Here is a 26,228-nt window from a genome sequence, read left to right as displayed (position 1 = left end):
TTTTGTACTCCTTTTTTCTATCTGCTGTAGTCACTGCGTACTAGTGTCTCCTACTTTGCTGCCAGAATAGCTTTGTGTTAGTTGGAGTAAGTCTCAGCATTATATTCTAAGTGGCTTCAGTGGTGTGGAGTGAGTGTGAGTGTGTGTGTGTGTTTCTACACACATTATTGTCATACCTTGGCTCTGTTTGACATTCAGCTATCTACAGTCACATTTGTCGGACTACCAGCAAAAAATAAGGGTAGAGTGGGCAGGATGTAGAAACAGACCACGAGTACTGGTTAGCAGCCTCCTCTAATCTCAGCTGTCTTCTCCTTTACATGACATAAATGAAAGAGGACAGAATGACGAGAGAATACAGGAGACACGGGGACCTCTCACATACTGTGTGAGAAAGAATAGTTAAATGTTTTGCCTCTAGCACTCTACCTTTAAAGATAGTGAAATGCCCTTTTTTTTGAAGTTGACGGTATTTGTTCATGTTGAGTTCATTTTTTAAGCCATAGCTTCAGCTGCTTAAGACTGGTGTATGCTTGCTAGCTTGAAATATTCAGTCGAGATAAACAAATTGATTCTATTTTGGCTACAAGAAATGTATTGCCATTATTATGAAGTTAATTGAGAATTTACTAAAACCTTTTTTTAGGTATTGTCCATCCTGCAAAAATGATTCTAATGAAGTTGTAAAGGCTGGAGAAAAGCTCAAACAGAGTAAAAAGAAAGCAAAGATGCCATCTGCCAGTACTGAAAGCCAGAGAGACTGGGGCAAGGTAGAGTGTGTTTTAGAAACAGCTGCTACTCTTATTGTTTATGTATGTGCTACATCTATAATTCTGCTTATATATGCACTACACAAAATTCAGTACTGGGTTGCACAGACGACAAGACAATGTTTAATCCTGCCCACTGTCTACTGGCAGTTAAAGCAATGGAAGAATTATTAAGGTGACTAGAGGTAAAAACAAATAAACAAACAAAAAAGACCAAAAAAAAAGACAACCCCAAACCCCCTCCCAAACCCATAAACACATATTACTTATTTAACGTTCCTTTTAACAATTGTTAACATATTTAAAAGTATGTGTTTTTTATAATTGATGGATTTCTTGATCTCTGCATTGCATTTGCAAATAGTTTTCAATATTGTAATACTAATTCATTTTGTCTGATGTATTTTTAGGGCATGGCCTGTGTTGGTCGCACTAAGGAATGCACTATTGTTCCTTCAAATCACTATGGGCCTATACCTGGTGTTCCTGTTGGGACAACCTGGAAATTCAGAGTTCAGGTAGGTTGCTTCAATATTAGCTGTAGTTGAAGTAAGTAGGAATAATAATGAATGGGTTGGGCACTAAAATAGATTTAGATTGACAATTGCCATTTTCACAAAGACTAAGTAAAGCAAATACACTGTGATTCTAATATGGGAAGTGATGCCAGTAGTAGTGAAGGTTGAAGTGTACTGATTGGACAATACAACTTCATAAAAAGTCTGTTGTGATTAGGATAAACTTATTTCACATGTTAAAATTTTAAGTGGGATGCTTAGTGAATAACGTCAAGTATTTTTTGAAGTGCACTTCATGTGAACAGATTGTCTCATTTAGGAGGTGTAGACTATAGATTTTGACAACATTATATGGTATCACTGTGAATTGACTCTCTATCAGTGTTTTTGGTCATATGTGTAATGGATGTCCAAATCTGCTTTTAGGCTGGTGAACAGCTTAAACCAGTGTAAGCCTGTACTGCTACTGAGATCCGCTGTCTATTCAGCCTTTGGTGTTTCTTGCACTGTCTCATCTTCTGTTTCAGATATTGCTTAGGCTCTGGGGTCTCTGTGGTTAACTAGATTGGTAAAAAACTGGCAGAAAATCCCATCTGGGATAGCTGTAGGGCTGATTTTCCCAGTCCATTTCACATTTTGGTTGTGTAAGCACAGTGCCAATACTTGACAAGGCAGGAAAAAACAAAGCAGGGAGGATGGGACAACTTCATTTTGTGCCAAAACTGATTTTTTTGTGGTTTCAAAGTGTCCAGCAAGCTACAGACTTACTCCCTTTTTCCCCAGTCTGATCTGGTAGCACTGATTTTTGGGTTATCCTTTTTTTATATAGTTTTTTTTAGATAGGGAAGTACATACTTCTTTATTTTCAAAATCAGTTAGTTCTTTATCTCGTGAACGTGTAAATGATTGTAACTGAATTTTTTCCCTCATATTTGGAAGACTAGAAACAGGATTTTTAAAACTGCTTGGGGAGGTGCAGGCCAAGAATCAAAAGTCTCTTCCGATTTACTTTATGAACTTTTCATCACTTGCTTTCTTTTTATTGGCTTTCAGATTAAGTAAAGTCTAATAAGTAAGAGAAGTTTCCAAAATCACTTAGGCAAACTCCAATTATAAAAATCAGTTTTTATTTTCACTGCTTCAGTAATAATTGAAATTCGCCTTTTTGTTAGGAATTCTATTCGTAACAAAAAAGTGAATACTTTACAAATATTTTTAGTGCTGATAGGAAAAAGCAACAGAATTGGAGTGCTGCTTTTGTCAGAAAATCCAGCAAAGACTACTAGTTTTTATATATATGCGTGGACTAGATATCAAAAGGCAATGACCATTTCTATATATTTATTTAATTTTGGGTACAAGTTAAATACTTTGTTCTTTTTTTGTGAAGATTGAAATGTTTTCTACATAGAAAGTTAAATTGCACTATTGTTTCTCATAGGACTAGTCTTTTTATGAAAAATGAGTTTGTCTCAGCAAATCTATGAGAATTTAGAGACTATAGTTTCTTTATTTCTGATTTGCATAGTTTTTTTGTGACACAAACTCTCTTTTCCCTAGAAGGAAATTGACTAAGTATTTCTTCTGAAGAGAGCATCTGAAGAGCATCTTTGGCATGAATTACTTACCAGAGTTCATCTTTGGGGTGAATCACCTACCAGAAACCTAAATTTAATTGATAAAACCTGGAAATTAAAGGAGGGAGGGAGGAATGAATTAGAGGATGTTTGATACAACAGGAAAGAGGAGCACAATAGTGGGGCCTTTTTATTCAACATACTCATAAGTGGTCTGGAAAAACTGGCAAATAACTGATAAAGTTAAGTGAGAGTGCTAAGTTGTTGTGGATAGTAAACATGGGTCTGGGAACAGTTCTAAATATATAATTTTTAATGGGCTTTCAGCTGCTTAGTCTTCTTGTTATTTAGGAAAGAGATATTCTAATAGCTAATTTTGAAAATATGTCATTTTAATACCCAATAGTGATTAAAAAAATAAATCAAGTACTAGGGAGAGTCAGGAAAATAAAATACATTATTATGAACAGCAGTTAGGATGATTAGAGGAATGAAATGGTTTTCATTCATCTGGAAAATGTTGAACATTTTGGGACGTGTAGATGACTACAAAATGATGTGCAGTATAAAAAAAGTGGGACCAATATATAAACTAATGTATTTTTGTAAAAATTACACTTCTGTCAAATTTTGTGAAGTGGTCATCAAAAACTTGTCAGCTGCCCATTTCAAGTGACTGAAAGTAGTACTAGTTCATATGACAAGTGGTACTGCTGTGAACTCTTTTATCTCTTTGATACTATGAATCCGAAAGTTTTAAATAGTTCAGGAAGTCAGAGCCGCAAATAGCTGAATGCTGAGAAATTCTGCAAGGAAGTATCATTGTGTCCTTGCATAGTTTTCGTACTGTGCACAGCTCTAGTCTGTTGTTAAAAAGTGCATTTTTGACCAGCTGGGTTTTTGCTGTATTGTATTATGAAATTTCAAGACTATAGGAGAAGAACATAGACTTTCTTGGAAGTGTAGGCTAGGAAAAGGAGTTCAGGAGTGTGGGAGGCAGAATCAGAAAAACAGGCAAAATCAAGGTCTGAAAGAAGATATGAAGGTAGGAAGAAGTATTGTAATTGGTTTTATGCTGGGAACCTTCATTCTAACAACAGTATTTTTGACATCACATACTGAGTTTTTTTAAATGTAGTTTAGCAGTTTGAAACAATAATTAAATACATTTTTGTGGGAGGCATGCTCCAGCAAATTTTAATGATGTTGCCAGTTTATGGTACAACTGCAGCTTTCAGGTGGTCAGGTTGCAGATTACTTGAACGTTCATTACCAGAGAGTTATCCTGGTTGGAAAACCAGTCTATGATCCATACGTTGTTGCAATGGCTTCTTCTGTTTCCTGCAATGGCAGTGTAAGAATATTCCTCTGCACTAGTCATGTTTATAGTGTGTTACCTTCGTGGTCCCTGACATAATGAGCTTTACACAGGTCACTGGGATCTTCCTTAGTAAAAAATTGTAAAATGTTACCAAATTGGCAGACCTCCTTCTGCTTTTGGATTGTTCTAAATGACTGTGCAAGCAGAGAATAGCAGTGAGTATAGTCTTAGGTACTGCTTATGGAAAGAATCATGGAGATTTTTTCCAAAGAAGAAATTGTACCTTTACATCTTCTGGTGTCACCACTGTCCTACATTGTCCTGGTTTTTTTGGGTGTTCCTACTTTTAGCTTTTCTTCTTGAAAACAAGTGGAATTCTCAACTTTAATGGCAGTCTTACATTACCTGTTCACACAGACTCCTCTGTACAATATTTTAAGCAGAGAGTTGATTGTTAAAAGTGTTTGTAGGTGACTGGTTGTTTAAAAAATACTAGAAACTGGCTTTTTTCTGTTGCCAGGTGAGTGAAGCAGGTGTTCACAGGCCCCATGTTGGTGGAATCCATGGACGCAGTAATGATGGAGCTTATTCACTTGTACTAGCTGGAGGATTCGAAGATGAAGTGGTATGTCATTTGTGCAAGCAACAGTTTTGCCTTCATAAAGCATCAAATGTATCAATGTTTGTAAATATAGAGTTATATTTGTTGTTTTTCTTAAAACTAATGCTTAGGCAAATATGACTGTGAAAAAAAATAACTACTACTGATAACAAATTAAGTAGTTCTTAGTGTTCTGGAAAGAAATACCTTAGCAAAACTTTCTTCAAGAATGCTTATGCTCATATTTAACACTCAAGCAAAATGTGTCAGTTACAGCTGGATTTTACATTGTTTGGGGTAGTTACATTTCAGTATACTTGCAGAATCTGAATTCAGCATAACTTAAAATATAACTCTGCAATTATATGCAAATAATATGTTATATGTTGTGCTTTGGTCATGATTTTGTTACAATCAAGACATGCCTCTTCCCTTGGGTTTGTCATGATTCTAAATATGTAATAAATTTATTTTAATGAAGCAAAAATAAAAGATATGTATTATTTGATTCTATGAGGTTCTGAAGGTTCTTGGGTCCTACTGATGAGCACTTTCATAACTTCTTAAGAAAGTCGCAGAATCTTGTACTATGAGCCTTAAAGGCACTGGGAAAAAAATTCTACTTTGATGTTAACATCTAAGTAGAGCAATGAAAGGAATTATGCTGCTAAACAAAACAGTAACTACTTTAGATTTTCATCCTGTGATGTTGACCAACATTTATTTATGAATAGATTACTGTTTACAGCAATTAAATAATGTTTACACGATGTGCATCCCTTCCTGCAGTTCTGGTCCATCAGGTGAAGGATAATGCAGTAAGCAATCTTTTTTTAAAACACACATAGCTGTTAGTCATAAGGAAAAGGGCACTGAAGAAAAAAAAAGCATATGAATGAAATAGCAACAGAGTATAACACATTCCTTGCCAACAGCATCTACTAGCTGCTGCTGCCGCAGAGTGTTGCTGTGAAAGAATCTGTTTCTATTTAAACAAGTACTTGGTGTTTGGATACAGTGTCTACCCCAACCTAAGCTCTAGGACCCTAAGAACACAGTAATTGTGTCTGCAATGCTGGGATACTGCAAGCTCATTTTTTATCCTTTTGGCGATGATACTCATATCTCCTTATTTCTGCTGCTGTAATTATTCAATTCAAAATATTTAATTACCACTTATTGGATCCTTTGCATGTCTTTTCAGTTCACCAAAGTGATGTTGTGACCATTTGTTTTTGTGGACACCTACGTATTGTCATATTTTAGATGACATAAATAATTTTGAAGAGGCATTGTTGGGGAGAAATATTGCAGAAGATCCCTAAAAATTTCTATGAATGTCAGCTTTTTTTCAATTTTCTAAATTAGGAATACAAGGGGTTTTTTTCCCCCCCGGTACATTATTGAAATCAGTTTTTCTTCTGTTATTTTTTCATATACTAGATTTTATTTTCCAGTTTACTTCCATTTTCCATGGTTTTTTTGGAAAATGTTGAGAATAAACTCGTATAAGAATGTCCACAGAAAAATCAAATTCTGTAGTTATAAGTATCCTAAGTACTGTATCTAATTTCACAAATGAAAATTTCAAATAAAAATTCAGGTAAAAACCTCTGTTCAGCTTATTGTAGGAGCACAAAAACAGAGAGATGTCTCTTACTTGAATTACAAAAGTACTTCTGTATAATTTTTTACAAAATTGAGAAATAAATACATTTTGGAGTATGTATATGCATATACCTATATTTGTAATATTTGGATGTACTGGAGTGCTTAGTAACAAGTTCTGCCAGTTTGGTAAGATCTGCCCTTGAGGTTGAGAAGGGCATAGCTTACAAAATGAGCATTGGGTGAAAGTTTTTTGCACATGAAGCTATTCCTCATTCCCAACTACATGCATATAAAATATTTGCACATTAATCTCTCTCCTGAAAATGTTTAACCTTAAATTTTAGCGACAAGTTACATGGCTTGCCTGTAGTTAACTTTAGAGTCTTGAATATGTTAATGTTGCTGATCTCCTGGTATTGCTTTGATAATAACCATTATAGGAACAGTAGTTGAAGAAATTGAGAAGTCTTTTAGTAATTTAAAATTTAAGAATTATTTCAGAACAGTCTATCATTTAAAAACTAGATACTGGGCATAAGCAGTGATTGTGCAATCACTGATGAAAGTATTTTGACTTGTCGGCTCATCAAATCAGCTAGATAAAGAAATTTAACTTTTTTGCTGAAAACTTGCTCTCTTGTGTCTTTTTTCTTATGTATCAGGGTTAAAACTGCTCTTTATTTTCAAAAGTTTCAAGGTTCATGTTGCTGCTGGGTTGAGGTAGTGTTGTAAAGATGGTCAATTAATTGTGTGATGTGCTTAGTTTAATCCAAAGAAAGAATATTTCTTCTTAATGTGTGTTGCATATAGGATCATATGAGAAATCTCTGGACTGAGATTCAGAATCTCTTGGAGAATAATACTTGCTGTGATCATTCACATCTTCTTATAAAAGATTCTGAGAGTACAAAAGAGAATGACTCTAATGACTCAAAAGAGACCCCAGGCAATACACTCATGGTATAGGTCCACTGATATTTTATACCAAACCCATCCAGTACCTGGAACGTAGCACTCACAAACCACTTCATGAAATGAATGTCAAATAGAAAGTGCATGTCTTTTAGCTTTTCCATGTCTTGCTTTAACTAGCACTAGAGTAGACTAATTAAATTGGTCATACAGATTACAGGATTTTTTGCCCTCAGAAAAACAGTCAATTTGTGATCTCCAACCAAGAGTCAAAGATAATTGTAATTAAAACATGTTTCTCTAAGAACTGTCGTGTCTCCTAAGTAATCTCCCACTACAGAAAAGTATCTTTAACCTGAAGAGGCTTTCTGTCTATTGTATCTTTGGTGAACCTGGTTTGAAGTCAGAACAGATTTTGAATGGAGCAAAAAATAATTAATTCAGACAGTGTAGCCTGAATTTTACGTATAAATGATTGGTTTAAAGGTCTGGTAGTCCACCATTTTGGCACTGAACGTGAAAATGAGTAAGAAAGACCTCAGAAAGTGATTCATTTACAGTAGTTATCTAGTACTTCCATTTTTTAAAATGTTGCCCTACTTTCATTACCAGTTAGCCACCTCCTGCTGTTTCCTACTTTGAAGCTGTCTTTGTTATGATTCAGACGTATATTCAAACAGTAAAATGGTCAAATGTTTTCACTGTGGTGGAATGTGCCATGATGCTGCCACGTTCTTGCTCTTAGAGGTGGTTGTAGGGAAGACTTGGAAAGACTGATTATGATATATTCAGACTTTGAACTTAATGCAAGGGGTTTTTGTTGATTTATAAATGAAATTTGTAGTCTTTTCAATTGGCACCTTTTACTGCAGTGCTAAACCTTGAAATTATCAAAAATAAAACAATGAACAGCTAGACCAATTCTGTCAGCACTTACATGCATTCAGACTTGTGAGACTTTATTGGAGATGAATGGTGACATAATTCAGTGTCAGATATCCCTACTACTAGGAAGGAAAATGCTTCAAATGTAGTTGTGTGATAGTTAATATTTGACTTGGATTTAATAACTTCATTTTAAAAGGCTTAGTGCTTTTTTATTTTACTGTGTCATATTAAGCAAACTGTTAGCTTTTCTTCATCGCATTTTATTGAGGTGAAACTGAGGAATTGAGGGGTTAATGAAGTGATGATATTTGGAGGTTTCTTCTATCAAAAAATCCAGTAGGACTTTTTTTTTTCGTTCAGACTAAAGGTTGAAGCTTATCCCGAAAATCCGTTTGTGTTTGTTATAGCTTATTGTGATAAATGCAGTTTTGCAGTATCCTTTGAGACAAAACTTTGAAATCTGAGTGTAATAACAGAGGTGTTAATGGAAAGAGAAAATAATTGAGAGCTATCTTGAGACAGATGATATTCTAGTAACTTGAAATTGTGAATGCCCATGTCAGCTGTTGCATAAAAGGAACCCATAGAAATAGTGTGGCATACAGTTCAGTGGGATTCAAAATCTTACTTTCTTTATTCTACATTTCTTTGTTAAACTTGCAAGTGACTGTATAACAAAATTGGATAGTGGAGGATGATATAATAAAACTGACTGTTTATGCTGTCTGTCTGAGGCTGACTGGCTTATAGTATTAAGAGCTTCAGGCTCGTATTCCACTCACGCGCCTCAGTATGAGATACCAGGTCAGTGATACTGTGGCTGAAGTTCATTTGCACTGTAATGTGATCAAACTTTACAAACAGGACAGTTAAGAAATAACTTTATGGACATAGCATAAAAAAAAGAGATATACAGAAGATATTAAGAGAAGATAGGATAACAAAGTTCTTACTAGCTGTTGAAAGACAGTTTTGGTGCAAGAAAGTGGAATTAAGCTGTGGAAAGCAGAAGAGAAATGGCACAATTATGTATTTCAAGGTAAGAAAATAGGAAGAAGGTAGGAAGAAGGGAAGGGAAGATAAGACTGTTTTGATAGGCTATTTTGTTTGTTAACAAAGAACATACAGACATCAGTAATTCCTTTTGCTGTATGTTTTCTTTAACTGTTGGAGCATTGTCTTCAGATCTGCTTTCTGATCCTCTTGAGAAAAAAATAACTTTACGCATCTCATACAGGCTCTTAGTTGAACATTGTTGTAGGTGGTAGGAAGATCCTCTTTTGTCTGTAGATAGATTCAGAACTCAAAGCTATTGAGAAATTGTTTTAATGAGTCATTACTCTCAAAAGATCCCAAATAATAAGCTGTGAATATTCCTATCATACTCTTACTTTCAAAGTAAAACATTTTAAGCCTCATGTAAGTAGGTTCTATAGGTCTCCTATTACGTCTCCAGACTACCAGTGTCCCTATTTCACTTCTGCTTGTCTTGGGCTGCATTCATATCCACATTTATTCTACTCAAAGAACACTGGGTCTGTGCATCACTTACTCTTGCCATTTTTGATTTCCATTCTCTACAGGCGCTTAGGAGTTTTCTTCCTCTCCGCTTAAGAGTTGCTCTTATATCAGAGGTTCAAATCTCCTCCCCATTTCCCTTCATCCAACCTAGATCAGCGCCACAATCTCTGTCATTTTTCTCCAATTCTAGGAACTGTGTCTTTGTTTCCTGCAATCCTTTTTGGTTTTTTTAGTATATCTGTTGGGAAATAAGGGAGTGTTGTTCTTCTGGAAAATAAATCAGAATTGACTCCATCTTACACTGGAGGATGCTAAAAGATGTCATCTTCTTGTAATTTGACCTGTAACATTTATGCTCCATCATTGTTCCATTTATCCTCCCTCTACCTTGGATTTCCAGTTGTTTACTTATACACAGAGCACTTAGATAATTAAAGAGAAGCAAATGTAAAGTATGAAGTGTGGGATATGTTCAAGAGCTGAGCATGAATGCATAGACCTTCTATCCATACTATCTCTTCAAGCCCAATGTTTTCTGTTTGCCTGTGGTTAGAGTACCACCCAGAGAACCACTCAGTGTTTCTCTGAAGATGTTGGAAGTTTTTAGGCCATTTACATTTAACCCATTTTCCATAGAAGTGTGTGCCAATAGGTAATAATGAACACTGTTGCATTTATGCATTCTTGCTTGTGTTTTTTAGACTTAAATCTATAGTGGTTTGTCCTTGACTTATGTTTGTCTGTTATGCCAAAAAATAAGTCTATTCAGTACTTTCTTCTCATGAAGATTTTATCAACAACCTGATTGTTGACAAACAAAACAGTTTGTCAAGAACTTGTCCTGTCTTGTAAATAATTTTCTCTGTCTTGCTTGCATATGAAGTATTTCTGTTGTTCCTGTATTTTTTTTACATTCTTATATATATATGTTGCAAAATTATATGTTTCAACATTATATTCTACGAAGAGGGAAAAAGTCACCTTCCAGTTTCAATTTATTTCTCCTTGTACATCAAAAAACTGCCTTAAAAGTCTTCTCCTCTCTGCAACACCATTTCTTTCTTTGTTATGAAACTCAAGTCATTCTGGATTCATGACCTCCAAGATACGTTCTCTGTTTTTCTGAACTTGTCACAAGCTTCTTATTCATTGTCAAAATGCAGTTTGAGTGGGCACGATACATCAAGCATAGCCATTCTTGTTGATATTATTATCGTGATCATCTTTCTGTGATCTGTGCATTGTGTTTGCCTTAAAAGTCACTGAAAAATTAAGCATATTCTGTGATTAATTCCAGTTCTGTGATACTTTATTTTATGCAATTTATTTTACGTCCTTTCTTAGTAAACATTTCCTGCCTTGTTGGTCTTTTGAAGTTGTTTCATATATTGTCCTCATACGATATCATCCCTATTTCAGTTATTTTTTAGAGACTTATTTAGCAGAATGAGTAGACTACTCTAAGAAGGGATATACCAGAGTTTATACATGTCTTTGTTAGATTTAGAGTATACTTTTTAACTTCATAGAACTTGCTTTTTATTACGTGCAGATAATTGCAGCTGAATTTGTGTTAGGTTTTTCCCTACACAGAATAAAATGAACAAAATTTCTATAATTTATCTGTGGCCTTGTTCAACCAGCATTTCACTTTCTAACTTTCTCTTTTTCTGCTGTTGTCAATCATAAAATATCTGTAACAATCTTGCACTGAATCCTAAATAATGTCAGACTTTTAATAGTCGTAAGAAATTGACTGAATTTTACTACTGCATGCATGTTCAGATTTTTGCTATAAAAATTCATATGAACGTTACTTTCATATTAAGTGTTTATCTTCTACAGTTGCTACATGCTTTGTACAAAATGTACATCTCCAAAGAAATAACATATTAAATATATATATAGTGTGTGTATATATATATTTCTAGAAATATATGAATTTGCCAGGAGTAATAGGAGTTTCTCTGACAGATTTCTTACAGAAAGTAGGAATACTGGCTTTGCTTATGTGTATTCAGATTTTGACTTTTTACAATTCATGGTAAAAGGTTTTATCAACCTACCTTTAATTTCATGAAAGTTGTATGTAGGAACTATAGTACAGAATTACATCAGCTTACAAAATACAAATCTAAATTAGTTTAGACTCTTCCTGGCATTACTATTTCATGAAAGCACCTGCCTTGTAAGGTGGTGCTGTATGTACTTATCATCACTTAGCCCCTGGCACAAGCTGAAGAGATTGAGGTGATCTGTCCAAGGTATTTATTATGTATTTTACAAACACGATATCTTGGAAACTCATGGAAAGCTCTAGAGCAAGTAACCACTTGCTAGAATATGTTCCCTTCCTCAGGATTTTTTTTCAAAATGAGCTTTTTAAAAAATGAAAAAGGCGAGGATTTTTTTTGTAGGAATTTTTTGGTGAATAGGTTACATCTAGACCATTAGCTTTGTGCTGGCGCAGCTGCTTTAGGACAGTGAAACTGAAATTGAAAAGAAATTTTTCCATACCTTGGATTATAGTTTTTCTCTGTCTGAGTAAATAGAACAAATGAAGTTGCATTTTTTTTAAATTGAGTTACTTTACTTTAGAGTGTTAAACCGAAGGATAATATTCTTGCACAGGATCGAGGAGATGAATTCACTTACACTGGGAGTGGAGGGAGAGATCTATCTGGCAATAAAAGGATTGGAGAACATTCATTTGATCAGACATTAACCCACATGAATAGGTAAGTTTTGAAGATAAAATTTAAAAATATTCCAAAACAAAGAGTTGGGTTGTAGTACTTTAACTTAAAACTAACATTTTGCTATATTTATTCATGCCTGTACATGCTGCATTTGTAAACAGTGGTGCCTCTTGCTACTAAGAGGCATTATATCAAGCTTTATGTTTTGTTGATTCAAGGAAACGTGGCACCTCAGTGAAATTGCTATATTGCTGCTGCAGCTTGTAGTCATGTCTCTTGGCTGAAATTGTGCTACAGTCACCTTTAGAGGATTCTGTTTTAATTTAATGAGAAATTTGTCAAAACTCTTGACCAGAAGTTTTCTAGTCTGGGTGTTTCTTTTTTTAAAGTTTCTTCTCCGGTGAGTAAATCAATTATAAATTTAAGAAGGAAGAAAGCGTGTTCATTTTCCTGTGATGAAAGAAATCTTTTGTATTTTGCTAGCCCTTTCCTCCATCATATTTTTCTATGAAAAGCAAGGAATTAGTGTTGCTTTATCAAAAACAGGTGCTTGAAAAAGAAAATACATATCCAAAAGATAAATTACACATCTGCTTGAAGTGTTTTTCCATCCTCTAAAAGCCTGCCTGAACAAAGAGTTCTTCATCCTTTTCTATTTCTAGGAGCATAATCTGTTATACAACTGACCTCTGAACACCTGTAGGATGAGAGTCATTGAGATCTTTTCTTTGCCAGATCTGCTTTTAGATATATTCTGCTGCTCTCAAGCAGGCTGAAGAGGGATTCTTTCAAGCTTTCAGTGGTGCTTAGAGGAGAGAGAGAAAAAGCCTGACTTGGCTGCTGAGAAAGGAAGGGAGGGAGGAAAGGAGGGATGGAGGGAGTGAGACAGGGGACATGATGTGAACAAGGAACAAGCAGGGAAGGAAGATGGAAGTAGGTTTAAGCAATTGGTTTATAGGCATATATAGTGAATAAAGCAAATTTGTTTCAGAAAACTGGACTCCTTAGTGTTAACATTTCTGTGCTCTTAACAAATGAGAAATTCACTGTCAAAACTTGCTGCTTAGCTTTGCAGGTATTAGTGCACGTGGACTATAACAAGGTGCTGCTCTCATTTACTGATTTTGATACAAGTTTTCAAGCACTTTGATACTGAAAACTATAATGATTCCATATAGTTGAACCAGGATTGGTTTTGCTTGTCCAGATATTTTTCCTTTTTTAAGTTTTGTTTTTATAGGAGAAACATTTTTAATGTTGGAGTAGTGTGCTTGTCTCTTACTTTTCTCTGCAGTGTGGTTTCTATACTTGTACCATGTTTGCTTATAAACCATATTATTTCTTCTGTTCTGAGATACATCATTTGGGTTGAGGCTCGTTCTGAAGGGTTTTCAGTCCCTTTGAATCAGCCTGTGGTAGTAGCAATACTGTTCACTGTGGCAGCTTGGTCTAGTAGGTATTCATACAGTCTTGCTCCAGGTTTCCAGAAAAGGGTCTTCATGGATAAAGGGGAGTTTGCTTGTCCTTGAATTGGCTACTGTGATTCTAAGTCCTACTCTGAGGCATTGTATGTATTATGTGAGAGATTTATGGTACTTAGAGTTTTTTTGAATGGTTACTCTGTACTTTTTTCTCTACAGTGTTTTTCATCATATTCCTTACTTTCATGTACACTTAAAAAGCTTTAATATCTGTTGATGGGGAATAGCAGCAGAGGAAGTTTGCCTTTTGTTAAAATTTTAATTTCCTCAATGCTATTTAGGAAGGGATTATTTTTGAAAGTGAAGAATATTAAGTCTAAAAGGATTGGTTTGTTTCATTTAGCAATTCCAGATGAGTTTTCATCTGAAGCTTGACACTAAAATATTTTGAGTTCCCATCCTTTTTTCTCACCAATGCATTGTAGCTGGGATCTCATTGCTCCCATCAGTTCTGCAGTTGTTAAAGAGTATTCTGCAAAGTTCTATGCTGCTCAATAAAGCATAATTAGACAAGGGAAATGCATATGACTTAACTACACTCACTCTCAAAACTCTGTTGTGTGCTGCAATCTAGTTTATGAAGATTTTAAATGTCTTTCTAGGGCATTGGCCCTTAACTGTGATGCCCCACTGGATGACAAAAATGGAGCAGAGTCAAAGAACTGGAGAGCTGGTAAGCCAGTCAGAGTAGTGCGCAGTTCAAAAGGACGGCGAATCAGCAAATATGCCCCAGAGGAAGGCAACAGATATGATGGCATTTACAAGGTATTCTGATTTCTACCACATAAAATTCTTCTTCAGCTGTTTTAAATAGTCTCTTATGCGTTAGAATGCAAATTTTTCATTATTACTTAAAAAAAATAGTTCTTTTTTCTTCACTATAGCTTTTTAGCTCTGTCTTATTCTGCACAGAACCAAAATGAAATTATTCAGGGCAGTGATAATAGAACATAATCTGTAATAGGATATACGAAGTTGAATATGTAAGGTACTTTATATTATTCCCTGGAAATCAGATTATTTCATTATTTCCTCACTCCTTCTGACTATATCCCAGCCTTTTGTGTGTTTAATGATTTCTTAGTGTCTGAAATAAAAGAGTTGCCTTTTAAGAGCATTGTATTTATCAAATATACAAAAATGTCCTACCTGAGGGAAGAGCTGGTGTTTAATAGCAATGTGCAAATCAGTCTTCTCATTTCTTCTTTAACAATTAAAGTATGACAATATGCATATGTCTTTCTTGTTGATAAAATAATGGCAGTAATTTTATATTGGTTTTTAGGTGGTGAAATATTGGCCAGAAATTGGAAAGTGTGGATTTTTAGTTTGGCGCTATCTTCTGAGGAGAGATGATGTTGAGCCTGCACCTTGGACTTCAGAGGGAATGGAACGGTCAAAGAAACTGGGCCTGAGTGTACAGGTTTGTATCAGGACTCACAGGGTTTTTATTCTTAGTTTCAATAAACAAATTCCAAAAGTAGAAATCAGCTAAATTAAAGCCCCGGTTTTTTTCTTGTACTTCATAGTGGCAAGTTTTAATACTAAAACCCATTACAGATTATCTGCAGAGTGAAAGAATCCTGTAGTAGTGACACAGCACAAGGAATTGCAGATAAAACTTTCTGCCTCAGCAGTAAATTGCTTTTGCATATGTGAATTGGAAAATCAGAATTTGAATCCAATTTTGTGATCCTTAGGATGGAACTGATTTTGAAAAGTGACTAGAGTCTGTCTGAGGGAACTAAAAAACCTGTGCATCTTCATGTATTTTTCTCTTCATTCGACTGAGAAGTTTGTGTACATAGTATATTTTAGGCACAGAAATAGGCTGACCCATGAAGATTTGGGCATTGCAGAATCAATGAAAGATGGCAAGAATTAACATCTATTTTCGGCAAGACAGTGGCATATCTTGCAGCATACCATCATCTTCAAGTTTGCCTAACTGATTTGTATAGTTGTAAGGACATAGATCCGGATATTGGGTTCTGCTTAATGCAGTTGAGTCTGGATTAGATTCTTTGACTTGATTACACTTTCTTAATGATAGATACTAATTTAAATGTTCTCTCCAACATATAGGGTTTTAAAATTATTTGGTAATTATTTCACTATATAGTCACAGGGCTTTAAAGTCTTCTAGAAATTATTATTTTTGGTATTTGGTTATTCCTGTATGCCAGTAGTTTTTGTTTTAAATCTCTGCTTTTTAATTTTAGTATCCAGAAGGTTATTTGGAAGCCATGGCTAGTAAGGAGAAGAAAGATAAGGTTAAAAAGCAAACAGTGAAACAGGAGCCAACCAGCCAAAGTAATGGAAACCAGAAAAGGACAATTGATGATGGTATTTCTTTGTACTTCTTTAGCATTCATCAGCAAAGTCTGTCGTGTTGTTACTACTAAACCATAAAGTCTTTGTGGAAGTGTGAAGTTGTTTGGAATTCTAATGTAAATTGATAAGCACACGCTCTGTAATTAAGTAGTAGTGTAGGAGTCTTATCCTTTTTACTACTCTTACTGTGTTTTTTTCTCTTAAGCTCTGTAGAAAAATGAACATTCTTCTGTGCCACTGTGCTGCAGTCCAAACAGTGCTGAACAGTATGAGCTGGAGTAGGAATTTGCTTGCCGCATTTCATGAATGTAATCCATGTTAATCCATGTTTCCTTCTAGAACAGTTTTGTCTTCCCCTTTTATTAGTTCAGACTAACACTCTCTTGTTACTGCATCTCATGGTCATCATCTTAAGCAGGTATAGAGGAACCTGCAAATACACCCAAAGCCATGAGGATGGGCGATGGAGGGAAAGGAGAAGCTTTCCAACTGACCCAAGAGCAACAATGGCTGATTAGAGAAGACTGTATGAACCAGAAACTGTGGGATGAAGTACTTGCTTCTCTTAAGGAAGGACCAGTATGTTTGTTGCATGCATAATTTCTAATGTTTGCCTTTTATTTATACTATTGGGAGGAACCTTCAGTCCCTCTTAAAATGTAATTTTTCTTGTTGAACTTTTGCTAAATACAGACTGTATTTAGCAAAACCTTATCATTACTCAGGCTTACATTTCAAGAAAATAAGCCTCACTTGTGCCATTTGCTATTTATCAGTTTATGCCTGCATAACAGAGATCTTTTCTTGCTCAAAAAATATTCTGAAGTTAAAAAGTATCTTTTTATTTCTTTTAATTTTTGAAGAGAGCATGTTTGCTCTGAAATGATAAATGTATTTTTATGTTATGCTGATGTCAGAAATGAGACATGAAGAAAGATGGTTCTAGTCACTACTTTTTGTTTAGGCAGAAAATTTTATGACCGGTTGCCCAGAGAAGTTGTGGGTCTTCCATCCCTGGACATTTTCAAGGCCAGGCTGGGTGGTACCCTGAGCAACCTTGTCTAGTGGAGGGGTTGGAGTAGGTGTTGTTTAGGGTCCCTTCCAACCCCAACCATTCTATATGATTCTTCCATTTTTAAAAAAGCAGGGAAATTAAGCCATTGAAGACCTGATTCCTGATTACTTTCAGAAAGCTGTGCTCATAAAGGACTTAAGAACTTCTGGAAGTTCATCATCTTTATGTAAGAAGTGGTATTTACGAGAACTGTAATGGAGTTTGTCTCTTTTATTCCTTTGCCCTACATTAGAACTTTCTGAAGAAACTGGAACAATCCTTTATGTGTGTCTGCTGCCAGGAGCTGGTTTACCAGCCGGTGACAACAGAGTGCCTCCACAACGTCTGTAAAGTAAGAATAAACTCTGCCTTGCTCTGGGCTGTTTTCTTGGCTCTGAGACACCAGTCACCAAAGCCATATGCTTTTTAGAAAAACAGTAATAATTGCCTAACATTCTGAGCAAAAACATGCAACAAGTTTCCAGTCACTGTTTGCTATGTAGACTTTATTCTTTGTAATAAAGAATGGACGTCTGTTTTGCATAGTTCCTGATAGACATAATGAGTGAGGTTTACCATTACTGTCATGCTTTTGTGATCAGTGGAGTACACTAGGAATTGGTTTGGCCCAGTGGTTAGATGTTGGCACAGCATCAATAATTTAATTTTACACAGTTAAGGAATAAAAGCAGATTTTATAATTGTATAACTCTCTTACTAAAAGTTATGAAAGGATGCAGGGTAAATACAGGAAAACTATTTGGATTTATTCAGAGAAAGTTATCTTGTTATTTTTGGTATTGGTTATGTTTGGTAGGAGGGCCACAGAAGTCAATTTATTACTCATGTGTCTTAAAATCTTGGTCAGCTGGATATAATGTGAGGAGTTTGGAGTCAAATTTGTACTAGAGTTAATTTTTGTAGCACTGGTGTGTACAGAATCATTTGCTGAATTGTGCATATTGAATGGTACCTGCCATACCTAGTATTTCTACCTGAGAGCGTAAAAGAACTCAGACTGTTATCATCTTGGTCCGTATTTGATAATGCGAGTTTGCTGTTCAAGAAGGTATGTATCACTCTAGTAAAAATCATGGTGTTGTTATGCATGGCCTGCACACATAGAATGATTATGTCTCCTTAAAAAAACATAAGATGTATTTTGAAGGAGTTAATATTTAGGATTATGGAAATTGGAAAACCGTGGGGAAAAAAAAGAACAAAAAGCTACACAGCAACACACCCAGAAAGCACAACATTTGAAGATGTCGGTAAATATTTGTGAATACAATGCAACATCTAGTTAAAGTTGTAAGGAATAGTTTGATAGTAAGCTGCTATTGCTGTTTGAGCACAGATCTGCCTGATAAATTTCTGATACTTGGCTCACATGCTTGGGCTGTCAGGAGTCAGCAGTAACATAGTAAGGATGATAGCACAGATGCTAGTGTGTTAGATATTGTATTATTCTACATATATCTGTAAGGCTTAACTGAAACTATTCTGATGAGGTAGATGGAGATTGTTATGTAAACAGTATACCTAGTGTATTGACCTTCCTCTTAAAATTAAAGTCTGGAAAACTGTAGCGATCTGTGAAGCCATCTATAAGGAAGCTGAAAATCAGCTGTGAATCACAGGGAAGGCACTCGTGGAAATGAAGGGGAAACCGCAGTTGTGATTCGTTTTAGTTCCTCCCAAGCTCAGTGTTTCACATCCTAGCAAAGAGAATAGTTCCTTTGCTGGGACATTTTAGTCACAGAGGCAGAGCCAGGCACCAAAGGGCTTGGCAATGACTTCCCTTTTTCTGGTAGTACAGCATATTTTGGTTAACAGTGATTCCTCAGTTTCTGCTGGTTAAACTGTTGGTGTAAAACAAAGTTCTCACAATTTATTTCTCTGTCTTTGTATGTCTCAGAGTTGTTTACAGCGCTCCTTCAGAGCTGAAGTCTTCACCTGCCCTGCCTGCCGCTATGACCTGGGAAAGGGCTACACCATGGTCCCCAACAAGATACTGCAGACACTACTGGACCAGTTCTTTCCTGGTTACAGTAAAGGACGATGATGTGCTCAGATCCTTCTGTACTTCTCCCAGTGACTTTATAGACAGTAAAGGAGAATAAACATGGGAAATTCAACAGTGGACCAGCTAGGCTGATGGGACTCAATACATTGTCACATTTTGAAGCAGCTAGCCCTTCTCCCCTCATAGCCATTTTTTGGTGTTGTGAGAACTCTAATTCTCAGCTGTCTTTTAACATCAGCGGTAGTTTTGGCCAGTTAACAAATAGTTTTTAAAGAAAAAAAAAAAGAAAAAGGAAAGCGTCAGCTCTTACTGGCCTAGCTGATGCTTAATTTATGATTTGTTTTTTTGTAACTACCTCAGGACAGAGGAAAATAAATTGTGTTAAACAATGTTGGGGATCAAAAAAAGTTAGTGACGTTTTAGCTACACACTGCCTCCTAAATCTTAGTTGTGCCTGGTCCATGTGGTTTGATTTACAAAAAAACCAATCCAATAACAAAACCCAAACCAAAAGAAAAGCCCACAAAAAACCAGGAAAAAGAAACAGAGTCAGCACTTAAGCCATTTGGATTAAATAACAGCAAATTCTGTGGTGTGCATAATCCCTTTTTTGTCTTTTTCTTCTATTATGCTGTATTTTTTTGCAAGAACAGGCTGATTTTTAGTCTATTTTTGTGAGCTTCATTGTGCTTTTCTTGTATCTTATGCAAGTTGACTACTAATGACTAATGAGAACAATATGAATGCATTGTTGCTGCATTAGTGTAAAGTGATCTGTGTTTTTTGCACTTAAAAGAGGGTATTCAAGACACTCTAGTTGTGTAAAAAATAGTTCATATAAAAAAGCCACTTCTGTATTAGTTAAACTGTATGCTTTTAGTAGGTCTTGTATTAGTGGCAGTACATCTACACGGCATTAAAGGCAGTGCTAGCTTGGAGAGGGTTCAAATCGCTTCATATTGTGATCTGAAATTTTATATACAATATATTCCCCCCAAAAATATACCTTATTAAATATTTTATGATTCAGAAAAGTTGCTAATTTTGCTTTTACTATTATCCGCTTAATTAAGTCATGAGGTTTCTACAGAGTTTATTTTTCAGATTACAAAACACTTTCTTTAGGCGGCCTTCTTATTTTTCAAACACGAAGCTTTACATTCAACTCATTTCTCAATGAAAAGAACGCTTAATTAAAAACAGAAACAGAACAGAAAAACAACCACAAACAAGAAACCAACCTGACATGGATAACCACGGCCTCACTCATACTCTGTAGCAGTGAGAGCTTGTTAGTTCATGTAACAGAGGGAGCCCTCCCTGCACTGGCGGCACTTGCTGGGAGCTGTGGTGGTAAGGCAGATTCCCACTCTAGGCATTGAGGTCGCACTGACAGCTTGTAACCACAGCGGTGCTACAGGTAGCTCAGTGTTTTCTGGGGAAAACAGATGCAATTTTACCTTTGTAAAAGCCATTGCATCTGTGCAGTAAGCACATCAGACCTGTGACTTGTCACTTTTTAGTTGAATTGTTGTTAAATATTTTAGTGCTTTGTTTTCCATTTGGTAGTTTTTACCAATTAATTGATGAGATAAATTTGTCAGCTTGAGATCAATAATGGGAAGTTATCTGCTTAATACAAAAATATGTAAACCAATTTTTTTAATGTATCTTTCCAGTGACAGGCATAATCGAGCAACATAAAACTGCCTTTAACAAATATTGAAGCAGCTTGACAAGACTGTGGAGTTAGATTGGCAACAGAGACTGTCCTTCTGTCACACTACAAGTTCGCAGTGTTTTTTTCATGATTTTTTATGTCCTTAGTGCTGTATCAATAGCTACCGAAAGACACCCTTTCAGTACTAAATTTGAGAGTATAAAATTCTGATTTTCTTCACTAAGTATTGAGGCGGTTTAGGATGTAGGTGCAGCTTTTCACATAAAAACTGGTATCTGGCCTCACTTTCCTAAACCTTCCTGTCATCTGCAGTCTCTTTGTGTAATTAAAGTCATAGGGTAGGTAACGGAAAAGTTGCAGTCCCAAAACTTTCACTGTAAAGGACATAAAAGTACAGTACTTTAAACAGTGCAGTGAACACTAGTGTCATTTGTGTCACTTCAGAAAGAGTTCCCAGGTGTGAGTGCATGTGGATCTTCAAGAAGAGGTTGAGTAGTGGCTGGTTGTAGGGTGTCTGGTTGTAAGGTGCAAAACTGTGCCGTCCTCTCATGGTCCAAATGTTATCCCAGTATCTGTTTCCTCATTCACCAAAATTCCTGCTTTGTGTTACCCAAGATCTGAGTCATACTAAGCAGTTCACAGTCTGTTTAAAAAGGTCTTTCATGCCTTCTCCAGAATAAGGAAGGACTACATGAAAATACATGGAAAAACTGACATGACACAGAAAAATATTAAGTTTGTTACTGCCTGGTAAAATGGATCATTCCAGCTCATTGAAGAAATGAGAGATTTGTTGAAATATTAATCTCTGACAGTATTTTCCTTTGCGTAGAAGCTGTTACTGCTGTGGCAATTCTTACAAATAAGAACTTAAGCTTCATGATTTCATACTGCTCTGCTGGACAAATCCAGCTGAAAAGTTCACATCCAAAACATGACAACACTTAAAATTCATACCAGTTTTATTAGACTACTAACACTGATAGATAAAAAAATCAGTATGAAATATTAACACTTGCAATGCTAGTGGTAATATGTGAAGTAAATTAAAAACCTACTTCATAATTTTTTTTACAAAATGTAAACAATTACTCCTGCAGTTAATGTTCATTAGTATTGCCTTATCTATCTGCATCTTTTCTACTTTTTAACCATATCTTCCACGCCAATTTGCAAATTGGGTGTTAATTGTTAAAACTTTAGCACAAAACAGACAAAAGGCTGAATCAAGGTAACTTCAACATCAACTGCTGAGGAACAGTCACATTTTGTTTACGCCTAACATACTGATTGTATTTACATTTTAACTGCGCAGTGATTCAATTAACAAACATGGTGATTATCCAAAATATACACAGTATACATATCCCCAGGAAATCAGGAAAAGACCATCCTGATGGAGTCAGAAATGCAGGCAGCTGGAAGCAGTCTTAAGAAGATGCTCTCTTCTGTTCGGAAAATGGAGATTCATAGGCTTCCATTGGTGGGCAGGTGCAAACCAGATGTTGATCCCCATATATGTCATCAATGCGAGCAATTGTGGGCCAAAACTTGCTTTCAGGCTTCACAAATGGCTAAGACAGATAAAAAAACCCAACCAATCTTAATTTTTTTACCAAGCAAATCTACAAAATGATAAGCAATTTGAATTTTTAAGAATTACAAATGCTGGAAAAGTGGATTTTTTACGCCAAGTTATCCTTCAAAGCTATTTGCAGGCCCTGAAAGTTAACAAGCTTGTGTAATATAGGTGGCAGTCATGTTAGAATGCTTAGATTTTCCAAAAAAGTGCAGCCATGTCCTTCCTTTGCAAGAAATGCTTGCAAAGAAGTTTTTACGGGATAAAAGAAAACTTTATCATCCTTTGAATAGCTGGCTTACAGACGGGAACCAATGAAAAGTGCAGGAGACTACTGTGCCGTTCAGTATATAGTTACAATATAATACATAAAGCAAGGTGGCAAACTTCACTGGTGCAGTTGAATTCCTCTCTTTGAAACAATATGTAGCAATTAAATAGTTGCAATTCAGTTTCAGATGAGGAAGGTTAGTTACACATTTACCCGTTTCGACTGTGGAAACAATTAAGTCTGCTGAGTCTGGATTCAACGTGACCTTTATTTGTAGCAGGCCTGCACTGTAGCAGGCCTGCATTGGTGTAGCTTGCCCCATGCTGACTATGGGGCACCGTCACACCCTCGGCCAAGTTCTTTTGAGCAGAGCTTTGAACATCAGCACATGGTACTGTGTTCTGGGAGCCCCTGTTGCGGTATGTCAGAGCTGAACAGGCTGTTTCCAATAGGAATAAATGCCCATTGTTGAAGTGCTAAAATTTAAAAATCCAAGTTTGCACTTGATGTGTAGAGACTTTGTTTTTGAGATCTTTCCTTGTCTTTAAGAACAGAACTAATGGAGCTGCGGCAGAGCTCACACACAGAAAAACTGAGCAACTGCCAAAACTGCTCCCAAGTTTTTTATTTTTACCACATTACTTCATCGCCAACTGACCAAAAAACTACAGAGCACAAAGCATATTTATGTATTACCACACCACTAGGTTCACATTATTTACTCACCAGTGGGAATGCTGCCACTTCTCTGGAATAGGGACGATCCCACTTGGAAGAAGTGACACAGTTCAGAGTATGTGGTGACATCTACAAGGAAAAAGACACAGGACATGAAATTACTTAACCTATCAGTGTGAACCCTCCTTCAAGTTCACATTACTACATGTAAATTACTGTCTTGAGAGTCTCTTGAGAACTCTGTTTTTCTGTGGGAGAAAAGGCAGGTCTAAACCAGGAGGGAAGTCAGTATTTGGAATTTTTTTCAGTTGGCCTGAAGATACTTCTCAAGGTTTGAATATACTTCCCAAGGTTTGAATATACTTCCCAAGGTTTGAATATACTAATGGCTATTCCCTAAATCCCCTCAGTATCTAAGAGTCAGTACGGCATTCTTGAACAGAACTTGAGCCAACAGCAGTTCTGTGCTGCTGCTGCTGCTAAAATAATTAATTCAATCTTTCTTTTATTCTTAATGTTAAGGTCTTTCCACTTCCTGTCTTAACCCAGATAAGTAAGAATCTCTCCTTCATTGCTTTGAGGTGGCCTTGAAATACAGATTACATGCATGTGGAAATAACTTTCTCTGCTCTGTCAGTAAAGGCCAGGCTTCTAACTTGAAAAAGTCAAAATTCAAATTTTGAAAAAGTTTAAGGTTTCTAAAAATTCTTGTGCTCACTTTTCCACAGAGTTATTTTTGAGATTACTGAAAGACCAGGAAGCAGGTTTATGTAGTCTCAAGGAAGTCTAAAGGGTTAAGCTGATGCTGGTAACTTGCTGTACATGCCATCTTACCTTTAGTGGGTTAATTTGGGGGTCCATCCTGCCTGCCTCTATTTCAGCAATTTCTTGCCGAATACTGATCATTGCATCACAAAATCTGTCCAGTTCTGCTTTGTCTTCAGACTCTGTTGGTTCAATCATAAGCGTCCCTGCCACTGGCCAGGACATGGTTGGAGCATGAAAACCTGATGACAATAGAAGAAATCAGTCACTGACAATAGGTTATGAGATAATATATGCATAATATATATTATATGCATAATATATATTACATAATTAGCTATCAACTGATTCACAAATTCAGCCCTTTCTATACAATAATCTTTACAGGACTGAACTCCTTGGTAATGCTGGCAGTGTACTGTAGAGGTAAGACAGACTTTTCAAGTATCTTACTTTTTAACACTGAAGGGTAACACCACTGTATTATTTACAATACAGTTACACACTGACTTAATGAAACACTTTTAAAACCTGCTCTTTTTTTCTTTTTTACTGTTCAGCCCAAAATATATTGCATCTTTCTCTGGTTATTTGTGTTACTACTGCTCACTTCAGTAGAACTGTTCTGTCACTGTCCTTCCTTAGGACAGGCTGAATGGCATGAGGCAGGTATGGGTTTCTCCACTGGTAAACCAGGTAAAAAGAAAAGGTGGTCTCAAGATTTCCTGCCTGCCCTGTAAGTAGAGTTTTGTGACACTTTTGGCTGCAGAGGATAGAACTTTACTATACTTATCTGTGTAGCTCTGTACCTACTACCTACTGGAAAGTCTATTTAAAGTGGTGCATGCTATTTAAAGCCCACTTTGAAAGAGGAGGAAGGGTGGGTTTTTTAGTATCACAGCTAGGCTTTGGATTATTTCACTGAAGAGGTATTACTGGTTAGGGTTTTAACAGCTTTCATGCATATTCATTAGAAGCACAGTTCCACCAGATTGAGCAGTTAAATGGGTCCTCTTGTCTGGAAGCCAAAGAGCATCCACAATCAGATTCTTCAGAGCATGTGTACAAAACTGCACAAACTACTATGAGGATGGAAATATTTAAATCCTATTATCCTTCTTCAACAGTATTTCTTTCTTTTTATTTTTTCTTCATATTCTTTTTTCATTTTCTTGGAATCTTATTAAGCTCATGGCTCCAACCCACTCGCTCCAAGTGGTTCAGAGTCATGTAATCAGTAATTGAAGGGGCAGTTTACAAAACTGTGAGGTAGCAGCAGAGTCATAAGTAGCTACTACAACTCAATTGACGCAGCTCTCTCTCCAAGCCCTTAAAGAAGATGCGGAGGCCTGAAACGATTGCGACAAAGCCACTGTCAGTAAGCACAGAACTAGAATGTTTCTGTCTCCCTCTAAGAGAGATTTAGAAAATCTTCACTTATGCTGCTATTTTAAAAAATAGACATTTGGCTTACCATAATCCTGAAGCCTCTTAGCAAGATCTACAGCTTCAATGTTTGCTGTTTTTTTGAAAGGTCTCGTATCCAAAATGAATTCATGGGCTACATAACCTGTAAATGAAAATGTATACGCTATCTTTACTTACTAGGAGAACACTGCCATCTACCAAGTCTGTACTGATTGGTTTTGTGGAGAACATGGCAAAAAGACAAATTCAGAACTATCCACTTGGGCAAAAACTCAAACCTGAGAAATTATCAGGTAAGAGATACACAACTCAGTATGATGACCGGCCCTTTGGGTCCCATGTCACATTAAGAAGAGGTTTGATTTCCAAGAGCAGAACCAGGAATGAGTGGTCAAAGTAGCTCCTACAATTTACAAGTACTCTGAAAACCAGCTGAATTTGTCAATGACCCAACACCATTTGGGTGTTAGGCTATCTTGAATTAATCAAGATAATCAGTTTTATCTTACGCTT

The 26,228-nt window shown here is 36.1% G+C and overlaps 2 protein-coding genes across 4 annotated transcripts in view; one reads left to right on the top strand and one right to left on the bottom strand.

Moving 5' to 3' along the window:
• Window positions 1-20,565, top strand: part of UHRF2 (ubiquitin like with PHD and ring finger domains 2) — a 79,176-nt gene extending 58,611 nt beyond the window's left edge. Inside the window, exons 7-16 of one of the 3 annotated variants that reach the window (XM_018070268.2) lie at window positions 647-770; window positions 1,181-1,288; window positions 4,707-4,811; window positions 12,351-12,457; window positions 14,502-14,664; window positions 15,185-15,322; window positions 16,122-16,245; window positions 16,649-16,812; window positions 17,541-17,639; window positions 19,206-20,565. In XM_018070268.2, the coding sequence (XP_017925757.1) occupies window positions 647-770; window positions 1,181-1,288; window positions 4,707-4,811; window positions 12,351-12,457; window positions 14,502-14,664; window positions 15,185-15,322; window positions 16,122-16,245; window positions 16,649-16,812; window positions 17,541-17,639; window positions 19,206-19,352 (1,279 nt within the window). In that variant the 3' untranslated portion in view covers window positions 19,353-20,565. Of the gene's footprint in view, window positions 1-646; window positions 771-1,180; window positions 1,289-4,706; window positions 4,812-12,350; window positions 12,458-14,501; window positions 14,665-15,184; window positions 15,323-16,121; window positions 16,246-16,438; window positions 16,529-16,648; window positions 16,813-17,540; window positions 17,640-19,205 lie in introns of those variants that run through there. The other 2 variants (XM_018070269.3, XM_018070270.2) reach the window with 2 other exon arrangements.
• A 1,149-nt stretch (window positions 20,566-21,714) lies between these two features.
• Window positions 21,715-26,228, bottom strand: part of GLDC (glycine decarboxylase) — a 43,283-nt gene continuing 38,769 nt past the window's right edge. Inside the window, 4 exon segments of the mRNA XM_029959004.1 lie at window positions 21,715-22,568; window positions 23,571-23,651; window positions 24,357-24,529; window positions 25,762-25,857. Of these exon segments, the coding sequence (XP_029814864.1) occupies window positions 22,425-22,568; window positions 23,571-23,651; window positions 24,357-24,529; window positions 25,762-25,857 (494 nt within the window). The 3' untranslated portion in view covers window positions 21,715-22,424.

This window comes from Manacus vitellinus, unplaced genomic scaffold (assembly GCF_001715985.3).
Source record: "Manacus vitellinus isolate BGI_N305 unplaced genomic scaffold, ASM171598v3 scaffold_18_pilon, whole genome shotgun sequence".
Lineage (NCBI taxonomy): Eukaryota > Metazoa > Chordata > Aves > Passeriformes > Pipridae > Manacus > Manacus vitellinus.
Note: the sequence above shows the minus strand (reverse complement) of the source record. Positions and strands in the feature narration are given on the sequence as shown.